The 21,665-nt window shown below is 39.5% G+C and overlaps 3 protein-coding genes across 3 annotated transcripts; all 3 read right to left on the bottom strand.

Annotated features, from left to right (window-relative positions):
- Window positions 1-3,159: 3,159 nt before the first annotated feature.
- LOC134861447 (trypsinogen-like protein 3) lies at window positions 3,160-10,639 on the bottom strand. The gene is made up of 5 exons (XM_063878661.1): window positions 10,535-10,639; window positions 10,307-10,448; window positions 5,550-5,803; window positions 4,030-4,169; window positions 3,160-3,748 (listed from the first exon to the last, which is right to left on the bottom strand). Exons 1-5 carry the CDS (start codon window positions 10,572-10,574, stop codon window positions 3,545-3,547), a joined length of 780 nt encoding a protein of 259 aa, XP_063734731.1. The 5' UTR covers window positions 10,575-10,639; the 3' UTR covers window positions 3,160-3,544.
- Window positions 10,640-12,705: 2,066 nt separating this feature from the next.
- Window positions 12,706-14,150, bottom strand: apoc2 (apolipoprotein C-II). The gene is made up of 4 exons (XM_063878442.1): window positions 13,958-14,150; window positions 13,607-13,669; window positions 13,306-13,501; window positions 12,706-13,214 (listed from the first exon to the last, which is right to left on the bottom strand). The coding sequence occupies exons 2-4, from the start codon at window positions 13,653-13,655 to the stop codon at window positions 13,127-13,129; spliced, it is 333 nt and encodes a 110-aa protein (XP_063734512.1). The 5' UTR covers window positions 13,656-13,669; window positions 13,958-14,150; the 3' UTR covers window positions 12,706-13,126.
- A 2,544-nt stretch (window positions 14,151-16,694) lies between these two features.
- apoa2 (apolipoprotein A-II) lies at window positions 16,695-18,328 on the bottom strand. The gene is made up of 4 exons (XM_063879996.1): window positions 18,208-18,328; window positions 18,021-18,065; window positions 17,331-17,562; window positions 16,695-17,099 (listed from the first exon to the last, which is right to left on the bottom strand). Exons 2-4 carry the CDS (start codon window positions 18,061-18,063, stop codon window positions 16,943-16,945), a joined length of 432 nt encoding a protein of 143 aa, XP_063736066.1. The 5' UTR covers window positions 18,064-18,065; window positions 18,208-18,328; the 3' UTR covers window positions 16,695-16,942.
- Between the last annotated feature and the right edge of the window lie 3,337 nt (window positions 18,329-21,665).

Raw genomic sequence — 21,665 nt, 5'->3', positions numbered from 1 at the left:
GAAACAATGTCAGAAAACTATGCTGCCTGTCCAGGGCCTGTAAGGGCTTGGGACATCCTTTTGGGCAATAAGGGCAGAGAAATGTTGAGCCAGGATAATTTAGATGGCAATCCCTCTGTAATAATTGACAGATTTAGCTTTACTCCCTTTTCAAAAGCATAGTACAACTTTTGTAAGTATAGCTTTTTAGCAGGCTAGCTCCTGGGATGACATGTCCCTCTGATGGTCGGTTCAATTATTGGCTCCTGATTGAAATAGCTAAACAAATATGGTGGTGGTGAAATAACATTTGTTACAGACATTCATGGACCACAGAGGATAAACCCTTAAGACTTCAATAGTCCTCTGATTGTTCTAATAACAACCCCATGTTGTCAAACGTTGGTGTTTCCTCACCTTTTCTTACCATCTGTTGTGTTTAACGTTGTCATTGTTAGCATGTTAGCATACTGACATTTGCATTTGGCAAGACTGTCAACGACATCTTCACAGAGTTTACTAACTGTCCTGGTATCTGTTTTAACTTGCAGCATCTCCATCCAGCGTTAATGTTTAACCTCGGCCGTGACTCGCTTTATTTGCAGAGGAAATGAAATGCTGAATTCCAGCGTACAGGAAGGAAATGGGATGTGGTGTTTGCAGAGGCACATAAGATAGCCCATTTCCCTTACTAGAGAGCTTTCAGTGGAACTTTTTTTAAGGAAAAACTTTAAATCTCCAGAGCAGCCTTGTCAATTAGAAACCACGCCCTCAAAAACAACTAAGTGCAGACGAGGGATTCAGGTTACAATGAGACCAAGAATGTATTAAGGGGGAAAACCCAGATGATTTCAAGCTTTTTGTAATGCTGCCTAAGGGAATGAGTAGGATAGCTTACAAAAGTGCTAGAAATTACTCCCACAGTGGCCATTACGTTAGATTGGTTTTAGTCGATTCCCTCGGAATTACAATAATGGCCATCCAAATTAAAAGTACAAACAAACAAGAGCTAACATCACCTAATATCACTGCTTTCTAAAGTGACGGTTAGGACCCCTGTGTGTCCTCTGTCTCCCGCAGAGGTGGGAGAACAGGGGAACAGGGGGTGAGGAGAACCGGGAGTGAAATACTGGGAACAGATGGTGGAGTGGCCCCTATGTTCAGCTGCCTGGGTGATTATGGACACAGCTGTCAGTCACTTTGCAAGTGTGTGTGTGTGTGTGTGTGTGTGTGTGTGTGTATGCAGTGCCTGTGCTGCTAATTCCCCAATGTGTTCTCCATCCTCTTTGTACTCACTGTTTCTTGGTGAAGTTGCATTCATCTTATGTGTTTATTGCTACGACATGTTTTCAGTGTCAGGGCGGAGATTAGAGCTCAGATCTGAGGGTTCACAAACAACCTGCAAAGAATGCAACATGTCACCTGTCCACGCTGTCATGAGCCAAATGTCTCTCTATTTCTCTCTCTCTCTCTCTCTCTCTCTCTCTCTCTCTCTCTCTCTCTCTCTCTCCCTCTCTCTCTCTCTCTCTCCCTGGCACAATGCGTTTCTTTACCATTGGGCTTTACCCCCATCTAGTGGTGCTTTATATTAATGCTGGTTACACTTTAACGCATGGAAGCTTTGGGACCATGCAGAATTCCCAAATAAACCTCAACAACACATGTTGAATTACTTTTGCATTGGTTAATGATTGGTTAGTTTATGGCTTCTTGTTTATCACCTTTCACTGTGAAAACCCTTCGGAAATGTCATAATTAAGATAAGATAAGATATACTTTATTGATCCCATATTGGGAAATGTTTTGGTTGCAGCTGCAATAAAAATAAACAATTATACAATATAAGCATCTCAAAATAGAAGATAAAACAGAACCGAAAGAGTGAATATATAAAATATGGACCGTGATAATTAATTAATTCATGTTTCTTTTCGTTCTCAAACCCTCTCTCTTTTAATTTCAGTATATTTTCTTATGGGGAGAATACATTTGTGTTATATATATTTTTTAGATAAACTAAAATGGTAATAAAAAATATTGAAAAGTATACTTTAAAAATTGTAATTATCATCTTCCTTATTATCGATCTCGACAAAGTTGCATAACAATGACAACATTCTACATTTCAAATGATCAAACCTGCACTTTGTTTCCTCTCAGGGACAGAAAAACATGCTGTGATTTGATGAGCTTCTAATGAAATAGTTGCTTATAAATCCAGGATATGGAAACTATAATTAAATGCTGCTAAATGCCTCTGCTCTCTGGTGCCGGGTATGGTATTTCTTGATGGAAACAGCTGCTCACTGAGTGTGAGAACAACACTAACGAGAGAGGGAATAAGTGAATATTAAAGATGTGGCTGTAAAACAAAGTAAAATGTCTTTGAAATATGCTAGAATTACACATTTAGCTGAGGGACTTGTTGTGAATTGATCTATTGTAATAATGTAGAATAGAGAAGCCAAGATTACCCTTTTTGACATTATTCTCATTTAATGCTTTTCATAAAACATCAACTTGTCTCACAAATTAGTAAAGCTGCTAGTTGTTTAATTGGCGGTCACATGCAGCATGTGTGAAATGATGATCTTCTGCGTTCAGAGCTAATGAGCAGCAGCTTTTAACCAGCTGTGGAAACTTTTGAGGAGATGAGGAAAAAGGAAATAGAGGGGGTGCACTAAAAATCATGAATAAAACATAAAGAGTCACAACACTTGACATTTAACTTTTTGTTGTTCAAACCTACAGTTATGAGTATGCATACAGATTTCTTCTTTATTTTTTCAGTCTGAGTGCAGGCATTGCCTTTGAGACTGCTGCAGAATGTTTGTGTATACTTTTAGATATTTATGTCAGCTAATTTTACATGTAGCATAACTTTTGCAAAGTGCTGTGTCAGGCCGAATTGGCTGAAATATCAACCCCTTAACTCTGGGTTAAAGCCATTTTCACAACGCTCGGTATCTTGGTAAAACATTGCATTATCTAGCTGACTCTTTAATCCAAATCTAATTACAATAAATGCACTTAACCATAAGGAAACAAACTCAAAAAATCAAGAATCCTGCAAGTACATTAGCCTAAGATAAACAATTCAGTGCATTGGCTTCAAATTGGCCAAAGTCTTCTAAGTGCTATGTACAGGTGCAGTCAGCGGCGCAAGATAGAGTCGTGATATCAGAGAGCAATGTTTATTGAAGAGTTTAACAGTGTTTATATGATTCAGAGCTGTTAAAACATACAGATTTAATTGAATTACGGACTTGATTTCTTGTGTTGAGTATTACAAGAAAATCCACAGAAAGTATACGTCTTAAAATGATTTAAAATACATTTAACTGAACAGATGTGTATGTCTGGGCCAAAAAGTGGAATTTGATACCAAATGATTTAAAGGGAATGTATAGAAAAACAATAGATGGTGTGAAGATGACAGGTAATGTTAAGCAACGCTGATGACGGACCAGCTAAATTTGAATAAGCAGGACTTTCTTCTCCCTGCTCCTTTCCATCACGGGCTTTACAAACTGCTCAGAGTGGAACAAATACATGAGTGTATGAATTATTCTCTCCCTGCAGTCATCATCACTGTAGTGATGTCGGTTGGCAGAGGGGGCACGTAGCGGTCCATCACATTGTTGATCCAGTCGTTGTAGAGGCACAGTTTGGTGTAGACGCTCGGGTCGTCCGGGTCATTGCAGGCGTGATTGAACCACTGCACCCCCTGCAGCTGGCCATCGCACACCATCACACTGCCTCTATCCCTCTGGTGAGAAAGAGAAGGGAGAATGGGAGACTCCGTTTGTTGTTTATGGTAAAATGTATGGGGAGTTAAATCAATAGAGAAATGTTATGAAGTACATTTGCTCAATAGTATTTTTGAGGTACTTTACCGTGGTATTCTTTATGTTAGGCCACTTTATACTTTGAGTCCTCCGTTCTTTTTATCCAATACATTTGCTTAATATCTTCCTTATAGCCATCGCTTGTGTTGCTCCTATATTCAGATTACTATCTAATACAAATGCAGTTTGTTTGAGTCCTCACCAGGCAGTTGTCTGTTGTGTTTGCTTCTCCAGCGCAGACCATGCCCGGGCTCCAGAAAAGGTACTCGGGGAACGTGTTCATGCACGTCTCGTCATCCACAACAGGCACATTTATACACTTCAGGTGTTGAGCAGGCTCATCTGTTTCCAAGAAAAAGAAGGTGGGTTATTACTCTGATTTAGTCAAATGAAATACGTCCAATTTCTCACCTGACTCTGTAACTTAGGTTCAAGTTTTCCATTATGATATATATATACAGTATATATAGTGTCCCATCACTCGTCAATTTGCCACTCATTCCCTCTCCTCCTTCCCCTCTTCAGCTTTATGGTTTACTTCCCATTTTAATGCATTATCACTTCTTGCGCTGGAGCAATAAGGTCTAAACCTTGAGTAAATACTTCTTTCAAGGTCTAGCTCTTTTAATTAGTCCTGACTGAGAATTTTGACAGGCAATTAGAAACTCCACTGATTAAAAAAGAGACGTTTTTAGCCGTTATTAAAACAGAGCGTTCATGCCTTGTTAGCGCTGCGATGACTAGCATACTGATGAGCTTTTTCAGAAAGCACATTCCCACCTGCTGATCACAAGCCAACGTTTCGGTGACTCGCTGTGCAAATGTGTCTTTAATAATTGTACGTTTTGTATTTCTGTATCTTTCTAACTGTAAGCCAACATTTCCGATGGATGTTTCCTGCTTTGAAGTAAGTGGTGCACAGTGTTCCACAGTAATGGCATTTATTTGAAAGAGCAATATACAAGGAATTGCAATCAAAAATAACAACAATAATGTCAGCATGCATACAAAGCACACATACAGTAAATAACACTGCATTAATGCACTAAAATGCAGTTCTAAAAAACACCATTCACAAATGAATTCAACTAATTTAAAGTTTGTGTGATTTTGACAAATTTATTTTGGGTATTATTCTGTTGTTGGAATTCATGCTTTGCAAAGATGAATTTATTTCTCCTCAAATATTTAATCTCTCCTCCCAGGTTTATTGAAGGGTCAGGTACCCCAAATTATTACTTAAATTACTTTTCTCTCACTAGCCTCTTGTGGTATTTATTAATGCAGTCTGGTCGTTATTTCGCTTTTGTAGGTGTGTAGATAACTGGAGTTTATTTTGCTGCGAGTACCATGCAGTATGGAGCAAAATCGATAATCCTCACAATCAAATGAATACTAAGAAGCAGTCCGTGTAAAATGTAATCTATATTGCATTGGAATATATCTCAGTGATGCAAAGCAGTTTTCACAAACTTCCAATTATGGTTATGTTTCTTAGGCTACATTTTAATGAGAAACACCAAATATAAAACATCTATTACAAGAGAAGCTCTACATGAATCATTCAGTTAGACCAGATATTTACAGTTTAGAGTCCGAAAAGGGCTAGTGAAAACTTGTAGACTGGATTAGGGACTGCTGGCTTTGCTTCAATTATATGCTAACAGTGGCGACAAGTTAATGAGGTGTAAAAGCAACAGTAGCTCCTATAAGTCCACTCACATTGATTTGGGACGGTGGATCCCCAGCCACTGACCTCGCAGGACTCTCCAGGCTGGGGGCAGCGGCTGGGCAGAGGGATGGGCTTCACGTTCTGGTTGAGGAGGGCGGGTTCAGCAAGGCGGACCATGGTGAGGCTGTGCAGGGGCGAGCGGTAGGGGCTGTGAATGATCACATCAGCAACGTAAATGTGCTGCTCGGTGCCCTCCTCCACCATAACGTCGTGCTCCCCAAGAGATGCAATGGTACTGTAGGGTCTGCAGGGAGAAGGGAAGAGAGACTCAAATGTATTAGAGTTTAGTTAAACTGGTGGAAACAGGTCGATGACTGAAAAACAGGAAGCTTTAATGAGGCATGAGCAGGTTGTTGGATGAGTTTTAAGAGCTTTCCCTGTCCTGTAGAGTGTTATATAAGTTTGAGTGCATGTAAATGGTCTTCTAAGGACCCAAAGTTCCCTCCAAAGGAAGTTTCTCGCCCATACATTCCCCTTCTTCCTGCCCAGGGGCCGTCGCACAGGGGGGTAAACCACCACAGCTGTGGGGGGGCCCAAGGCAGAGGGGGGCCCATGGGAAGTTTAGATTTTTTTTTTTCAAAGTATTTTTTGTTGTTGTTCAACTAAATTTCATGATAAATATCAATCTAAATGCAAGCTTAACGTATTCGTTTTTTATAAATTGTATGGTATATTATTCCAAAATAGTAAAATCTGCTGTCACTACACTATTGTGAACACCCCTTGAGAAAAGCGCAAGATGGTTCAGTCCACACCGTCGGAGTTTGGCACCTTGATGCTTACGGTGACTCGGTGTCGGTGATATGCAAGATGTCAGAGCTAAAAATGTAAGTCTGGTTCTCAAAAGAGAAAGGAGAGAAAAGACAGGGAGAGGAGGCAAATTGAAGGAAGTCAAGTTCTGACGAACTTCTTTGCAAAGAAAGGTGAGCACAAACGTTTAAACACACAAGATGAAACGGCATTATTAGGTGCCATACGTCCTCCGTTATCGTTACTAAAATAAGCAGAGGCTATCCAAGAGCTACACTTTCAATAAGGCCTTGGTTAAGTTGGCATAAAGGATAAATAAAGTGAACATTATATTGCCACAGAAGGCTACTGATTTGAAGCAAGCAAATATTAAATGAATACTAAGCCGTTATTATGCTGGCTACATGATGAATACTAATATATAGCATAAGCTAGTTCTTAGACGTCATGATATTAGCTTACACAATGGCCAACATCCATCCTAGCTGCCTGCTAAAACATAATTTGTGAAACACATTCCAGAAACTGCCACAGAAAGTGGTCCTGCAGCTGCAACAAGCCCCCCATCATCCACTGATGCAGACTTGAGACAAGGTGAGCTAGTTCAACATGAAAGCAAAAATGAAACTATTTTGACTTGAATGACTGCAGCAACAGGGTGTTAGTGCATTTGGCAATAATTGATAAGAGACTAATGTTGATTATACTTCATGCTCCCACAGAGGAACCAGATGTAGATAGAGAAGAAGTGAGAGAAGATGGTGGAAGTGATAGTGAAAGAGAAGACAGCGAACATGAAGGTTGCATTCAGGATAGAGAGGAGGACGGACAGAGGACAGAAGAGGTAACACGTAGTCAGGGTGAAGCCGAACAGTTCTACCCAGAAGATCCAGGATTATGGCCAGAGATGTTGGATAAACACCAGAGGGAAATAATTGTATGTGCACTGGCAAATAAAGAAAAAATCAACACATTGACACCGACAGATATGGAGGGTAGACCCTTTCCAATATATCTTCAATATGTAAAGTCGCCAAATGGCCGTGAGAAAATCAGAAGAGATTGGCTTATTCACAGTGAGAGTGCCAAGGCTCTTTATTGCATTCCACGCCTACTGTTTTCCTATGAGCTGTCAAAGCCATCCACAAGTGCCCTAAACAGCAAGGATGGATATACATTAGAGCACATTAAATGGAATTACATGTACAAAAAACTTCCAGAGCACGAGACAGGCATGTCCCATAAACAGTGCTATTTAAAATGGAAGAACCTTCAGCACTCACTTTTGACAGCCAGTGGAGTTGATGGGCATCTATAGAAAAGAATAGGCTGCTTCTGGAGAGGCTTTTAGATGTGACCCTTCATATGGCATCAAGGAACCTGGCTTTTAGAGGCAACACTGCAGATTTAGGTGATGTCCATAATGGGAATTTTCTTGGTACGTTGGAGTTGCTGGTCCGTTATGATAACGTTTTACACAGCCACTTGGAAATTATAAGGCAACACAAAAAGGGAAGATTCACACACTATCTGAGTCCTCAATCACAAAATGAATTCATCGATCTCTGTGGCGAACGAGTGCTAAATAGTATCTTGGAAGAAAGGGAAGCTGCCATCTACTATTCCATAATATGTGACTCAACCCCAGACGTGTCACACACTGAACCGAATGTTTTACTGTTGAGATACACATACAAAGATGGAGACATTTGGAAGATAAAAGAAAGATTCTGCCAATTTAAAGTCTTCTTTAAAAAGACAGGCAGTGAAATTTCTGAGATGATCCTTGATGTTCTGCAAGCCAGAGGCAAGCCATTAGAAGATTGTAGAGGGCAAGGGTATGACAATGGAGCCAACATGTCAGGAAAAGTGAAAGGTGTGCAAGCCAATATTTTGAAAGCCAATCCATTTGCCTTGTACTCCCCGTGTGCCGCTCATACACTCAATTTGGTGGGTGTACATGCAGCTCAGTCGAGCACTGAGGTAGCAGCATTTTTTGGCTTTGTAAATCGTCTCTACAATTTCTTCAGTGCCAGTCCAGAGCGATGGGCAATCCTCAAGAAAGAAACTGGATGCTCACTTCATCGTCCCTCAGACACTATGGAGTGCCAAGATTGATGCTGTCAAAGCTGTGGCAACTCGTTTGCCCTCTATTCTGGTTGCACTGGAATGTGTTATAAGCACATGCAATCTGACAAGTGATGCCAAATCGGAGGCAAAAAGTTTAAAAACCTATTTCCACACCTTTGATGCAGTGATTTTGCTTACTGTGTGGGTTAAAGTGCTACAGTCAATCGAACATCGCAATCTGATTCTTCAAACAGGTAATATATCCCTGGATATTCAAGCATCAAACATTAGAGCACTACAGGATGAAATGCAGGCTTTGCGGGGTGAATGGGACTTGCTTCTTGCTAAGGCCTCGCTAGTAGCCCAAAGCATGGACATCCCCACTCAGTTTCAAAGTGAAGGGAAGCGGAAACGGAAAAGGAAACGTATGCCAGATGAAGAGGGGGAAGATGAAAATACACATGAAGACAATGCAGCAAACACATTCAGAAACCAGACCTTTTTTGTTGCAATAGATAGCATCATCAGTGCTTTGAGTTCAAGATTTCAGACCACAGCCAACATATGTGAAACTTTTGCACCTATTCTGAAGTTTGCTGACATGTCAGAAGAACAAACAAAAGTATCATGCCGGACTCTGACAAGAACATAGCCCAACGATCTTACAGCTGGTTTTGAGAATGAAGTTTTGCACCTAAAAATAATACATGAAGCCACATTTCCTCACAACCTGTCACCTCTTCAGCTCCTCAATGCCATATATAACCTGCAGCTACAGAGCATTTTTGGAGAAATCTGCATTGCATTGAGGATTTTCTGCACCTTACCTGTAAGCGTTGCTGGCGGAGAACGTGCTTTCAGCAAGATGAAACTGGTTAAAAACTACTTGAGGTCCACCATGGGCCAAGATAGACTGAACAGTCTTGCTCTTCTCTCCATTGAAAGCACATTGGCAAGAGCATTGGACTTTAAGGAACTCATCAGTGATTTTGCCAGCAAGAAGACCCGTCAGTGGGCATTTTCTGCAGAGTAAACCGGAATATTTGTGCAAAGACTCTGATTCTGAAATCTGTTTTTGCCTTTTTTGTTGAGTCATGTTTTGTTTGGTTACCTTTTATGATTATTATTATATTTTAAGAGTTGCCACATTCTTGTTCTCTAATAAATATAATGGGTAAATACAGTCTTGTGTGGTTGTGTTTTCTTATACAGTAGCTTAAATAGACTTGTGAATTATGGTTCAATCATAATGGTTAGATAAAGCCATTGTGGTGGGGGGTAAGGCCCTTGGCAGACGGGCGGGTGGGGAGTGTGTGAGTTGAGGGGGTGGGGGGCCCATCGGGACGTTTTGTGTATGGGCCCAGAATTTGGTGCTACGGCCCTGTCCCTGCCTGAAACGTCTAAATTGCACTCACTATGTAACACTCAAGCTTCGATTGGCTGGTGCTCCAACACATTGGACGTGTTTCGCTAAGGGGCGGGACCAATCACAACAGAGATATGATTCAAAATGCTAGTAAAGAAGGTCCAACCCATTCATCATTTCAAAACCAAAATATAAATAAATCTGCTTGTTTGTTTGTTCAGAAAATTGCGGTAGATGTTGGAAAAGCTGAGCACCGAGGGTCAAACTGAAAAGGTGGCAACAACTGAATTACAGGTAATGCTATGTTCTAATTATACATGGTTTATTCTAACAAAGCAGAATATATTAGGCACCTCAGCCAGGTTTCACAAAGCCTAAAATGGATGCACAATACTCTTCTGTGCTTCTATTTGGATTAAAATGCAGCTTAACCAAAGCAAATGCATTGTTATTTTACATTAAATGTTCAGTTTTGACCTTCAGAAGAGTCATAAAAGGTCTGAATTAAAACAACACATGATGTCAGTTCTACATTCTCATTCAGCACTAACTAGTACATACGTGGGTGCACATTCAAACGAGGTTACTATCCACCAAGGGTCGATGAGCGCTCCACTGCAGGACACTCCTCCACCATGCAGAGACACCTGCCAGGGTCTGGAGTGAGGCTGGCACACCTTGTATTCCTCCAGGGGATACGCTCCTGTAATACAAGCAAGACCAAAGAGAAACTAAATGTCTACTCTCATTTTAATCTCTTCTATTTTACACAACATGGTACATATCTACCTGCGAGCCCCAAAGCAACCACCAGAAGAAGAAGATTCATGTTGATTTTGTCGTGTTGGTCTGTGTCTCTGACAGCGTGAGATTTGTCCCCTGTTTTTATACCTACACATCTTTTCAAGGACAGTGGGAGGAACCGGTGCTTTATTACTAACCAGCATCATATCCAGTACAACCATCTATATAACCTTATCAGAAAGGACATCCGCTTAACAATATGATCAGTTGTAGAGACACACCTTATTTATAAGGAGGAAGAAAGACCCATTCATGGTACATACAATGCGTTGTTCAAACATAATAGATTGGATTTCCCATTTTGGTGAAGCTAATTTCTTTTGAATAGCGAAGATCTGCTGTGCACAGACTCTTTTGGCTTATTGGGATGTATTAAAGCCTTTTTTTATGAGTAGTCTGTACTAAGTAAGTGCACTGTATAATGAATAATTGTGTCACAGATAAATGAACAAAGCCTTGTTGCACCACAAGTAGTAATGATGAAGAAGATAAGGGTGGAGATATTATCCCCACTGCTGTTATAAAGTTAATATTTTACCATGATGCAATGTTAATGGCTTGTCTGAGAATATCACATTGCCCAGCTCTGACGGCTCTTTTGGGAAACCATAATATTTGCTGATAATATTCTCTTCTTCCCTCGAGTGTTTAGAAAGATGTTGGAAAAATCTTTTCTCTTCCAGCTCATAAATATTGACTTTTTGATTTATTATTCAGGCCAAATGATGGTTAACATTTCACATGATTACTATTTTTATTGACTGAAGTACACATTGTGGTTCTCAGGACGAGGAACAACCGGTTTTTGTTTGATCACCTCATTAAGAAAGACTCGTTTGACCCAAAAAACATCACAAAACTGCAGAAATGATTATTGCTTTAAATTGCAAATTGTGTTTTGTATGTCATTCCCCTCTGAAATGTATCTGTCTCTCTGTCTCTCTGTCTGTCTCTCTGTCTATCTCTCTGTCTGTCTGATTTATCTATCTATTTATTTATCGATTCATTGATTTGTATGTAATTGCTTTCTGGGATTCACAAATGACCAAATATTATACAAACAAAGTAATGGGAAACCATATTTACAACAATGTGGCTACATCACATCCATAATTGTGATGAAAACAAACTACAACAAAGATGTGTTCATTCAGTCATAAAGGGCACATTTGCATTTTTTCCGCGAAGCATAAGCACTTTTGGATTCTCTAATACTGTACGGTAACTTCTTCCAGTCCACAGAAACCCTTAAGGTTAAACAGGAGCTGGGGATAAATAGTTGTTTGTTGTAAATAAACCTGACTTCTCCGCTACACACACTTCAAGTACCATCCCTTTTTACGTCTCAGCTCTTAAACACTTTGTGACATAAATGCCCCAAATCAAAGCTAAAGTGGGAATCCAAACAAACACATTTGGTGAAAAGCCAGACACGCAATATATTTGATCTTCTTCTTCTCTTGCCGGGTTATTTCTCTGTGAATTCCTCTCTGTTTTGCAGCAGCTGCAGATACCACCGATTAAATAACGTTAGCAGTCAGCCATTGATCAAAAAGATTTGACAGAAATACTTATATCTAGAATACATCTCACTTTGATTTATATCCAAAACAAATAGCAACAGGGCTGCAAACACACAGATCTGTATTTGTCACTATGGTACATCTAAATGATATATCTGTGTTAATTGTGCAGTAACAGAAATAGTGTTTCTCGTCCTATGTCTCTGGTACCCTATACATCATGAATCAGAAAAGATGGTGTTTTAAATCCTGTGTTTGTTTTGGTTGTGGCTTCAGACAGGCCACATGCTGCAGATTTATGCACTAATTAAAACATCACATCCGCCCTTCATCACTACTTGTCAGAATCCACACAAAATACCCTTCACAGTCTTTGTTGTTTATTCATCTCTGTCAGTTTCTCCGCGCACACATTTTACATGTTGTTCCTTTTCATCCATTATTAATTTGCAACACAAGCGTCTGTTCTGGATAAAAGCGCCTCATCGCAGATTCATTCAGACATGATCATGTGATCCTTTGCATCAGTGAGATAAAAAGGAAAAGGCAGGAACGGGACAGGAGAAATATGCACAATTTAAAACATCAAAAAGTAAACTATCTAAATGATCATTCATCCACAACTGATACCAGTTTTGGTTGTATAAATATTTTATTTCAAGATCTGACACCGATATTTAAACTTTTTCGGAGGTGAAATGACTGAAAAGAAACCCTTAGGTGGCGATAGATGGTTAAATTATACGTGTTTGTTTTCCAGCCAGGGAAAATGCCGTTGGTGCATGATAAGTTGACTCCAACTGGTTCTGTTGTTGTTCTTCTGTGCAAGCTGTTATTTGTTTTTTCGAAGGATTACATTCCTCTTTTGATGGTTATCATCACGTAGCACCAGTAGAATGGTCTGAGTAAGCGCCACACAGAGCAGGAAGTCCATTTTTGTAGGTGCTGAGGCTTGTGTGAGATGTGAAAAAGCTCAAAAAGTCAAACAACGTTTTGACCTTTCTTGTGGCAAGTCCTCATGCTGTCAGAAAGGGTTGCTGAAATCAGTTTTTGTTTAGTTTTGGTAAAAGATGTAGTACATCTGGTCTTGCATGATTCCAGAGTAGGTGCTCATGATGTTGGTGGTTTCAGAGTAAAGGTTCCTGTGGGAAACACACAGAGAGAGAAGAGTTTCAATATAAATCCACACTTCTGTTGTCGTGTTTCAATGACTCTGCATTTAACCCCTCTTACTTTGCCTTCTCCTCCAGCTTCAGCCCCTTGATGTTCTCCAGGTATTCACTGGCTGTGTTGACAGCGCCGGCATAGTAGGACTTGACTGCGTCTGTGAGCTTAGTCAGAGTCCCCTCCTCCACCGGCTCCACCGGCTCCACCCGCTGCACCTCCACCTCCTCCTCAGTCTGCCTCGACACACGGAAGCTCTCAGCATCTGCACAACACAGGTCAGAGGTGTCAAAGGGCGCCACAATACATGTTATCCATCTCATATTTATCCTATTCTGGATTGAATTTAAAGATCCTATAAAAGGCTTACTGAGAGCGAGGAGTGCAACCAGCACGGTGATGACCAGCAGCTTATTCATGGTGTCACTCGTATCTTAGAGGAGAGAATAAACACAGTAAAGCTTAGCACACTTTATCCACTAGGGTGAGACATCGTCATACATTTCTCCAGGTGTGTGTAGCTGATGGATGAAGACTGTCTATGAGTGAAGCATCTTCTTCACTCTTCTAGCATAAGAACTAAAGCTTTTTCCCATTCAAATCCTGTTGAACAAACATCTTATTTCTCAAATACTGAGTTGCCTTCAAATGTTCTCATATCCAACACATCATGCATGCTTTTCCAAGACAGTTGCAGCGAGGTAAAAGTGTAAGTACTTACTGTATTCCTCTCCAGAAAACTGAGTAAGAGGCTCCAGTGACCCAGCCTGTTTATATAGGACTGTGAACGTGTTGACTTTTCGCTCCCAGAGCCAAAGTGCACTCTGGGATAGATAAACCTGCGCTGTTGTCCAGAGTGTGTTTGTGGGAGTTTGTGTGCCATTGTGTCTCGATTAAACAGACATCTGTGTAGAAACAAGGATGTGAATAAAAGCATCAAAAGAGACTTTAAACATAATCAAAAGCCACTGATTGGGTCTTATGATCAAAGCGCCTGAAGTGGGCGGGGCCTCGTGTTCCAGGTACACTCGGATTCATTATTTCACATTGATTGCGTTAGGAGTTCATCAATGCAGTTTACACATTGCCCTGTCAACAACCTCAGTGAGGAGGCACTTGCGACTTGCATAATGGTGGTTATGCGCTCATGCCACATTACAATAGTCCTAAGTCCCATTAAGATCACCCTAAGTCTAGAGTGTGTTGAACACGTCATCGGACTACTTCAGGTTATGAAATATTTATTTAACCTTTATGTGGCTGCAGCTCAAAAACACCTTGCTTGTTTTGATGGAATTTTATTTGGGGTTAATTATAATGTTCTCTCAGTGTATTTTCTTAAAGTAGAAACAACTGTTTTACAACATGATTTGTTAGAAAAGGCGCCTAAAATGTTATATATTATATATTATTATTATTTTTGATTTAGCTTGTGATGCCGTCATACAACCTTCATTTGTGTTTGAAATAGTAATAATACTTATATTATTACATTCATTCATTTGTTCATTTGTTTTATGGCTTTTTCTGTGTTTTAGCCTTGAGGTTGGTCAATATTGTGGGCTGTTGTTACAGGTGGAGTCATAGGTTTTGGACACGATTGATGATATTTCAACTGAACACGCAGACAAATACAAACAAATAGAATTACCGTCTGTACTGCTTTTCTCTTTGTACATCCTTGGCCTTTCCCCCCGGTTCTGTGCATGAGTAGTACGCCCCCTGTAGCTGATTGGCTGAATTAGAGTTGTCTGGCTCAGTCTGGCTTCATTTGTTTCCAATCTGTAGAGCTAAATCTCCAGTATTTTACATTTTTCAGTGCACACTCCAAAGGAAAGACAGTGGGAATGCATATGCCTTTGTTCCCTATTGAGTGTGTTAGTGAAACTGTTATAACCTACAGACCGCGTGGAAAGTACATTTACTCAAGTGCTTAATTTAAGTACATTTTTGAGGTAATTTTATTTTGCTTCAACAATTTGGATGAAAATATTGTGCTTTTTACTCACTGCATTTATTTGACAAGATTAGTGTCTTGCGCCTATGCAAGTTCATATAAATAATGCAAAGAGGAAATGATATAAATGATAATAACATAGTAACATGGATACCTGACAGCATAGAAACGCTCTCAAGCTATCTCCACCAGAGTAAATTGTGTATACATATTGGATCATTAATTCGAATCCATCAGTATAATAAATATTATTCTAAAAAAGGCCAATCTGCATAATGAATACTTTTTAGTTTTGATACTTAAGTATATTTAGATTTGAATACTTGTGTACTTTAGTAATATTTGAATGCCAGACTCTTCCTTGTAACAGATTACTTACTGTACTTAAATAAAAGATCAGAGTACTTCTTCCACCTCTGCCTGCAGAACAAAGGACTTCACGAGTTTAGAAAGCCTTAGTTACATTTTTCTATGAATTAATAACAGTTTTATAAACTGTAATCAACAAACTTCCACTCCAGCATTGTTCGCATTAATGCATCTTATTAAAAAGACAGTGAAGTTTCAGCTTTAATGTCACTTTTTTGGTTTTAAGACCCAGTTTTCTCTGTGAAGTCGACGTGTTGATCCAGGCCTGATTAAACATGTGATCCGGCATCACATGTCAAGTTGACCCTAGGGACTCGGGGCATTTTGAGGACAGCTGACAATGGGATTCAAACTGTTGGAGAGATTGTGGTTTTGATTAAATCCAGCTGATTCAATGCTGTGATGGTATCTGTGCTACAGTTGATGTTAAGCTTCAAAATGACACTGCCGACAGTGACCTGTGATAATATGTCATTACACAGTAGGGATATTTGTATATCCAATTAAAAAAACTGTCTGAGAATGAGACAAACATGAAGAATTAGCGCCTTCTGCTGCTCTCACTGAACAGGCCATTCTTCAAAATGACTGAGATCACTGTCAACACACTGAGAAGTTGTCTTCAACACATTCTTCATAGGTGAATAATAATCTGTGTGGTTTTGTTCTTTGATCATAAACATGATTTTCACCATTCTGGAAACACAGTTTGACTTAATGGGCCTAAAACTGAGCCTGAGCTATTTGTTAAAAGTACAGTTCAGTTCATTGTATATGACCGTACACATTTTATCCAACTGTCAGCTGATGATTTTATCAAGAAAAAGCTCAGTAGTGTTTGATTGGATGATCTTCTTGTATGTTGCAACATGTTTTTTTCAGCTTAAATAAGAAGCATAGCTATGATTATACCACCCAGTGATTAGTGGACTCTGAAACAATTGTTCCATTCTTGAGATAATATGTTCGCCACAAACTAGGGTTAGTTGTAGAAAACCAAATCATTTTAGTTTCCATGCTCTGTAATGGAACTATGTTAAAATGCATCGTTTCTATCAAAAATGATACATTATATTCAAAGTGTTGCTCTATGGTATATTTTACATGTCTTGATGAAGAAGCACATCTCACATAGTTTCCAGTTCATTTTAATGAACACACTCACACATATACATACACAGTCACACAGAGACGTTGGTTAGTGTATCAAACACAAAATACTTTACATGCACAGTTAGCATAGGGGAATATTCACCCTGCTTCAAAAAGATAGTATTTTTGCATTGTGCATTGCTCTTTTCAGCCTAAACGTGTGTTTGTTTCTATGATCTATCATCTCTAACAGGCTGCTGACACGCGGCTAGCTGCAGTTGTTCTTCTTTACTCTGCGGGCAGGTATTTGTCCAGGTAGACCTTGATGCCGTCGATGGTTTCGCTCAGCTGCTGGCCAACATGGGGGCGCACGTAGTGTCCGTACAGACCCAGCACTGTGGTACGGGCCTTGTCCACCAGGGGACCTGCCTCCTGTCCCAGGCCACTGCACAAATCAGGGAAGACAAATTATTTAAAGAAATCTCTGTCAGAACAAGATGCATTCACTATCTTAGTACCTAGAGAAATCTTATGTGGGAATTCTGTGCACATTTGCAGTTATATATGCAGTTATATATATTGGACTTTTTTATGTATAGCAGTTCAGAAAAGCTGTCCTTTTTTGATCAACAATACAGGGTCTTCACAGGAAGCATATTCCTTGTTGAAATCTTACCTGGCAACTTTGACGACGGCTTGAAACTCGGGCTTGGTCTGCAGGGTCTCCAAATATTCTTTGGCAGCGGTTCCACGCTCACCCTCTCCGGCGCTCTCCAACATGGGAGCAGCGGCTGCCTGCATTTTGGCGAAAGCGTTCAGCAGCCTCTTGTAGAAGACAGATTTCATGGCATCATACTTGTCAACAAGTTCCTGGTCTGGTGCGGGAATCTCACACAGGCTCATGGAGACTGGAATGAAATCAGAATGGTTTGACTGTTATGTTATGTGTTGGACCAGTGTTACAAAAACCAGATGAATTTAAGTCAAAAGAGCATCAAGAGATACTACATTGAAAAAGATATTCAGGAATTCTGCTCTGGATGAATGATCAAAAGAACCAAAGAAGAGCTTTATTTTAAACGACAGATTTCTTTGACTATTCAGTGAGATATTTAAAAATCAGTCTTTATCTTGCATGCACAGATAAGTCAGAGCAGCAGCAAGCCATGCAACAGTGTCATTTTAAGTACTGCAACACAACGACATGCACACTGCAAACAAATCAGAGGCATTTTCATTGCTTTAAATCTTTATCTGTGTTTTATGTTCTACTTTTGAAATGGTCACATAGTGGTTAAGCTTCAACTAAAAAAAATCTAATCCATACATTACAATTCTTCAGAGCACATTGGTGTTTTTGCCTTACCCTGCAGAGCCAGGATCAGTGCCAAAGTGTATTTTGCGTTCATGTCTGAAACAAAAGAGAAACATAAAACAATTTAAAGGAACTCTGTTTTGTCAATCAATGTAAAACTGAATGCAAAAATCAGATACCTAAATGTAGGACAGAATAAAGGTTTTAGTGAAAAAGCTTCAGTAAAAAGAGTCATTACCTGCTGTTGTGTTGGATGTACAAGTCCAAGAAGTGACAGTCTTCTCTGAAAGCGAGTTGTCTGTAACTGGGAGCTCACATCTGGACAGGATGATATAGGGGGGGACTGCAAACAAACGTCATCTGATGAGCATACACACACCTACACACACGTGCGTGCACATGAGCACTCACTCAAACACACATGTTCACCTAAACAAAGTCCACTGTACGTGATATTCACTTTAAAAATCATATGTTGAAATATGAGTTAGTGGTTATGCAATGTTTCTCCAGTGTAAGTTCATGTGTTTCTGTGGCCATGCACTTGGAGCCCTGCTGATAGTACTCCATTAGTGGAGTGTTTGCAAAACCTCATGGTGCATGTAAGTCCAAATCAACCAAAACACTTTTAAAGCAGCTCATGTTTTGACGCCTGCTGCAAAGAAATATATTTTTTAGTAGATTAATTCATGATAAAACCTTTTTGGCAAGTCCCTTTAAAATGTCTTCTCAGATTCAGAGTCAAATGGTCAGCAGGTCAATCAACCAGGACATGTCTAGACACACTGTACTATACCCAGAGCAATGCATGCTGGGATTACTGCCTTCACCTTTCACCCTCATACCTTGAAACCGGCTGAGTGACTTTAAGGACCGTTTTTAGAATGATTTAAAGGTGTCTGTATTTGTTTATACCTCTCTTTATTTGCCTATTTTTCCAAAACATTAGATTTTATTAAGCTTACACTTGAATTCAAAGTGAGTTTACTAAGTGCAATAAAACCATAAAGATTGCAGTTCATTCACTTCAAGTAAGCTGGTGCATTAGCTTTAACTGGGCTAAACCTTGTAAGTGCTACATTTATTTTTGGTTTAATGGCCAAGGTGCATTGTTGCATGTTTTTATTGACAATAACCAGCAGTGAACAATAATGATATGGTCAGTTTTGCATCGAGTGCTAAGAAATACAGATTCATAATGTGGTAATAATGTTCATTTATTTCCAGCTTTTCTTTAGTTTTGTCTGGTTTAATCGGTTTAATTGGTTGCTTTCAGTGGCATGTAGTTGTCAATGGTTGTCTGGATCTTCTCCCACACAGAGCTCTTGATGTTCGAGGCCCATTGAAAGTAGCTGTCAGTCAGTGGTTGGATGTGGTCCTCATAGTAAATGTCAATAAAGCCCAGCACTGGAAGCCCATAATCCCGGACTTTGGCTTTGACTTCCCTATGAGATGCATGAGTACACAGAGAAGTAACATGAAACATGTTTACAGTTCAGATTTTAGTTGAGAGATGGGTCCAAATTGCTTGCATTAATGAGAGGGATAATGATACCTGGTTTTCTCCGCCAGCCTCTGCAGTAATCCAGGAGAGTCAGTTTGATCTGTGGCCGGTGTTTCTGCCAAAAGAGGTCCACATGCTGCAGAGTAGGATGTTTGTCAGTGAGGGAATGCGAGCTCAGAAACAAAGGGGCTGAATGACCAGAATAATTGCTTTTAAAGTCATACCTTGCATTAGTAAGATGAGGCCGAACACAAGCTCTTTGGTATGCATCTGTCATGAGAAACACAACCGTCAGAAGGCCTAATATTATTTCAATAATGCTGAAATTGTCAAGTTCAATAAAGATGTCACAACTACAAGCTTTTTATTATTCGCACATCATATTAAGAAGCGTTTTCTATCATTTCTGTTCCTTTTTAAGCAGCGAAACATCAACATATAAAATGAAATCTCAGATTTTAAAGCTAAATCGCAGCAAAGTACAATTGAGTAACCAAGGGTATCTTTACCTTTCCTACGGCTCTGGTCAACAGAAGTTGAATCGTACAAGTGTTATCAAGCCATTTTATTTGTATTAGGTCACCGCTACAGCGTGTGCGTTGGTCCAGATCGAATAATCAATCAACCCGTTGTTTTTGTCTTTTGATTGACAGAATCTGATAGATAGCAAAGCAGTGGTTCCAACAAACACAGAATAGGGAACTATTTTCTATGTGTGTCTCTGAGACTGTAATTAAATAATGTAAAAGGGAGATAATTAGACGTAAACATTTAGGGGGATTTTATTGTCGTTATCACACAGATTTTCTTTTGAAAACATTTGAACTGAAACGTAGATCTGGGTCAAACACTTGGTTCAGAGTGTCTCTTTCCCTGCTAAATGTTATCTGTGTTACAATGTTAATGTTAGATCCTGAACTCTTGATGTCTTTTCAAGATCAACATTAGCTGAGTTCACTAACTGTCCGAGCGCCCTTTGGATCAGATATCTCAACACACTTATGTATACAGGCCAGTCAAAGTCTCTGTCTCTGATAAACGCTTTTGTAGCCAGCCAAGCATTTCTGCAGGCCAGAGTCCACCTCAAAATCAATGGAATCCACTCATAACTTCGCTCTGTGCTTGCTGCATGTTATGAATGAAAACAAATCAACACTAGTGTCGACATTAGAGTTCATAACTACAATCAGAAACCTGAGCCCGCAGCTGTCTAAACAAATCTAAGTTTTTGACCTTTGTTTGAACATCTGTGCTTTGCTCTATAAGTGACTTAAAGAAGTGTCTCCTTCCATTATGCATCAACTGCATTTTATAAGGACAAGCAAAATAACCTTATTTAATAATAATAACAATAATAAACGTGGAGAAGAAAATGTGTTCAAAAAACAGCCACTGAAGAACACAGAGAGTAAGACTATATTCGAGAGTTATGGGGATTTAGTTTTCCTTAGATTTAAATTGTCAAATTGTAAAAATGATATTGACACATGTCCCTTTCTATTCCAGCTTTGAGTGATTGCAGACAAGACACTGATTGGCTCAATTTGCTTTGAGTTGAATCAGTTCAGGCTGTAGATTTTTTAGTGATCCGTCATTTGACGCACAAACTTATCTTAACATGTTAAGTGTATCAGAATCAGAATACTTTGTACATTGTTACAGCAAAAGTGAAGATAGAGACAAATAAAGAAGTCAAATAAAACACTATTAGAGAAAAGGGCGTGCACAAAAAATATGAAATGTTTTCAAATGTGCAAATTCCATTCAAAGTAGATTCTACTAGATTACAATTAATTGTTATTGCACAACAGTGGTGTCATCGTCTTGTTTGGTATATTATTGCACGTTGGCGTTGTTGCGCAACAGCTGTTTTCAGGACACGTTAAAACTAATTGAAGCAATACTGATTCAAAGTTAATTTCATCCCTCTCTTCTAATGCAATATGATCATAATCTGGGACCTCTGCACTGCAGCTGCTGACCTCTGTCACTCTCTTCTCTTCACAGGAACTGGTTTCATTGAACTGGGACAACTGGTGGATAATTAACCCTGCATAAACAGTGACTTTAGCCCGGGAGTTGGGAAATGCCTGAAAAGCAGCCATGTTGGCACTTGCCCTTTGGTACCAGCTATTGATCCAAATCAACTCTTATCTAGCAGAAGCTTCTGGGTACTCTTTGGTTATGATATT

Source organism: Eleginops maclovinus, chromosome 3 (assembly GCF_036324505.1).
Source record: "Eleginops maclovinus isolate JMC-PN-2008 ecotype Puerto Natales chromosome 3, JC_Emac_rtc_rv5, whole genome shotgun sequence".
NCBI classification, from domain to species: Eukaryota; Metazoa; Chordata; class Actinopteri; order Perciformes; family Eleginopidae; genus Eleginops; species Eleginops maclovinus.
The sequence above is the reverse complement of the archived record's forward strand: the minus strand, read 5'-3'. Positions and strand labels throughout refer to the sequence as shown.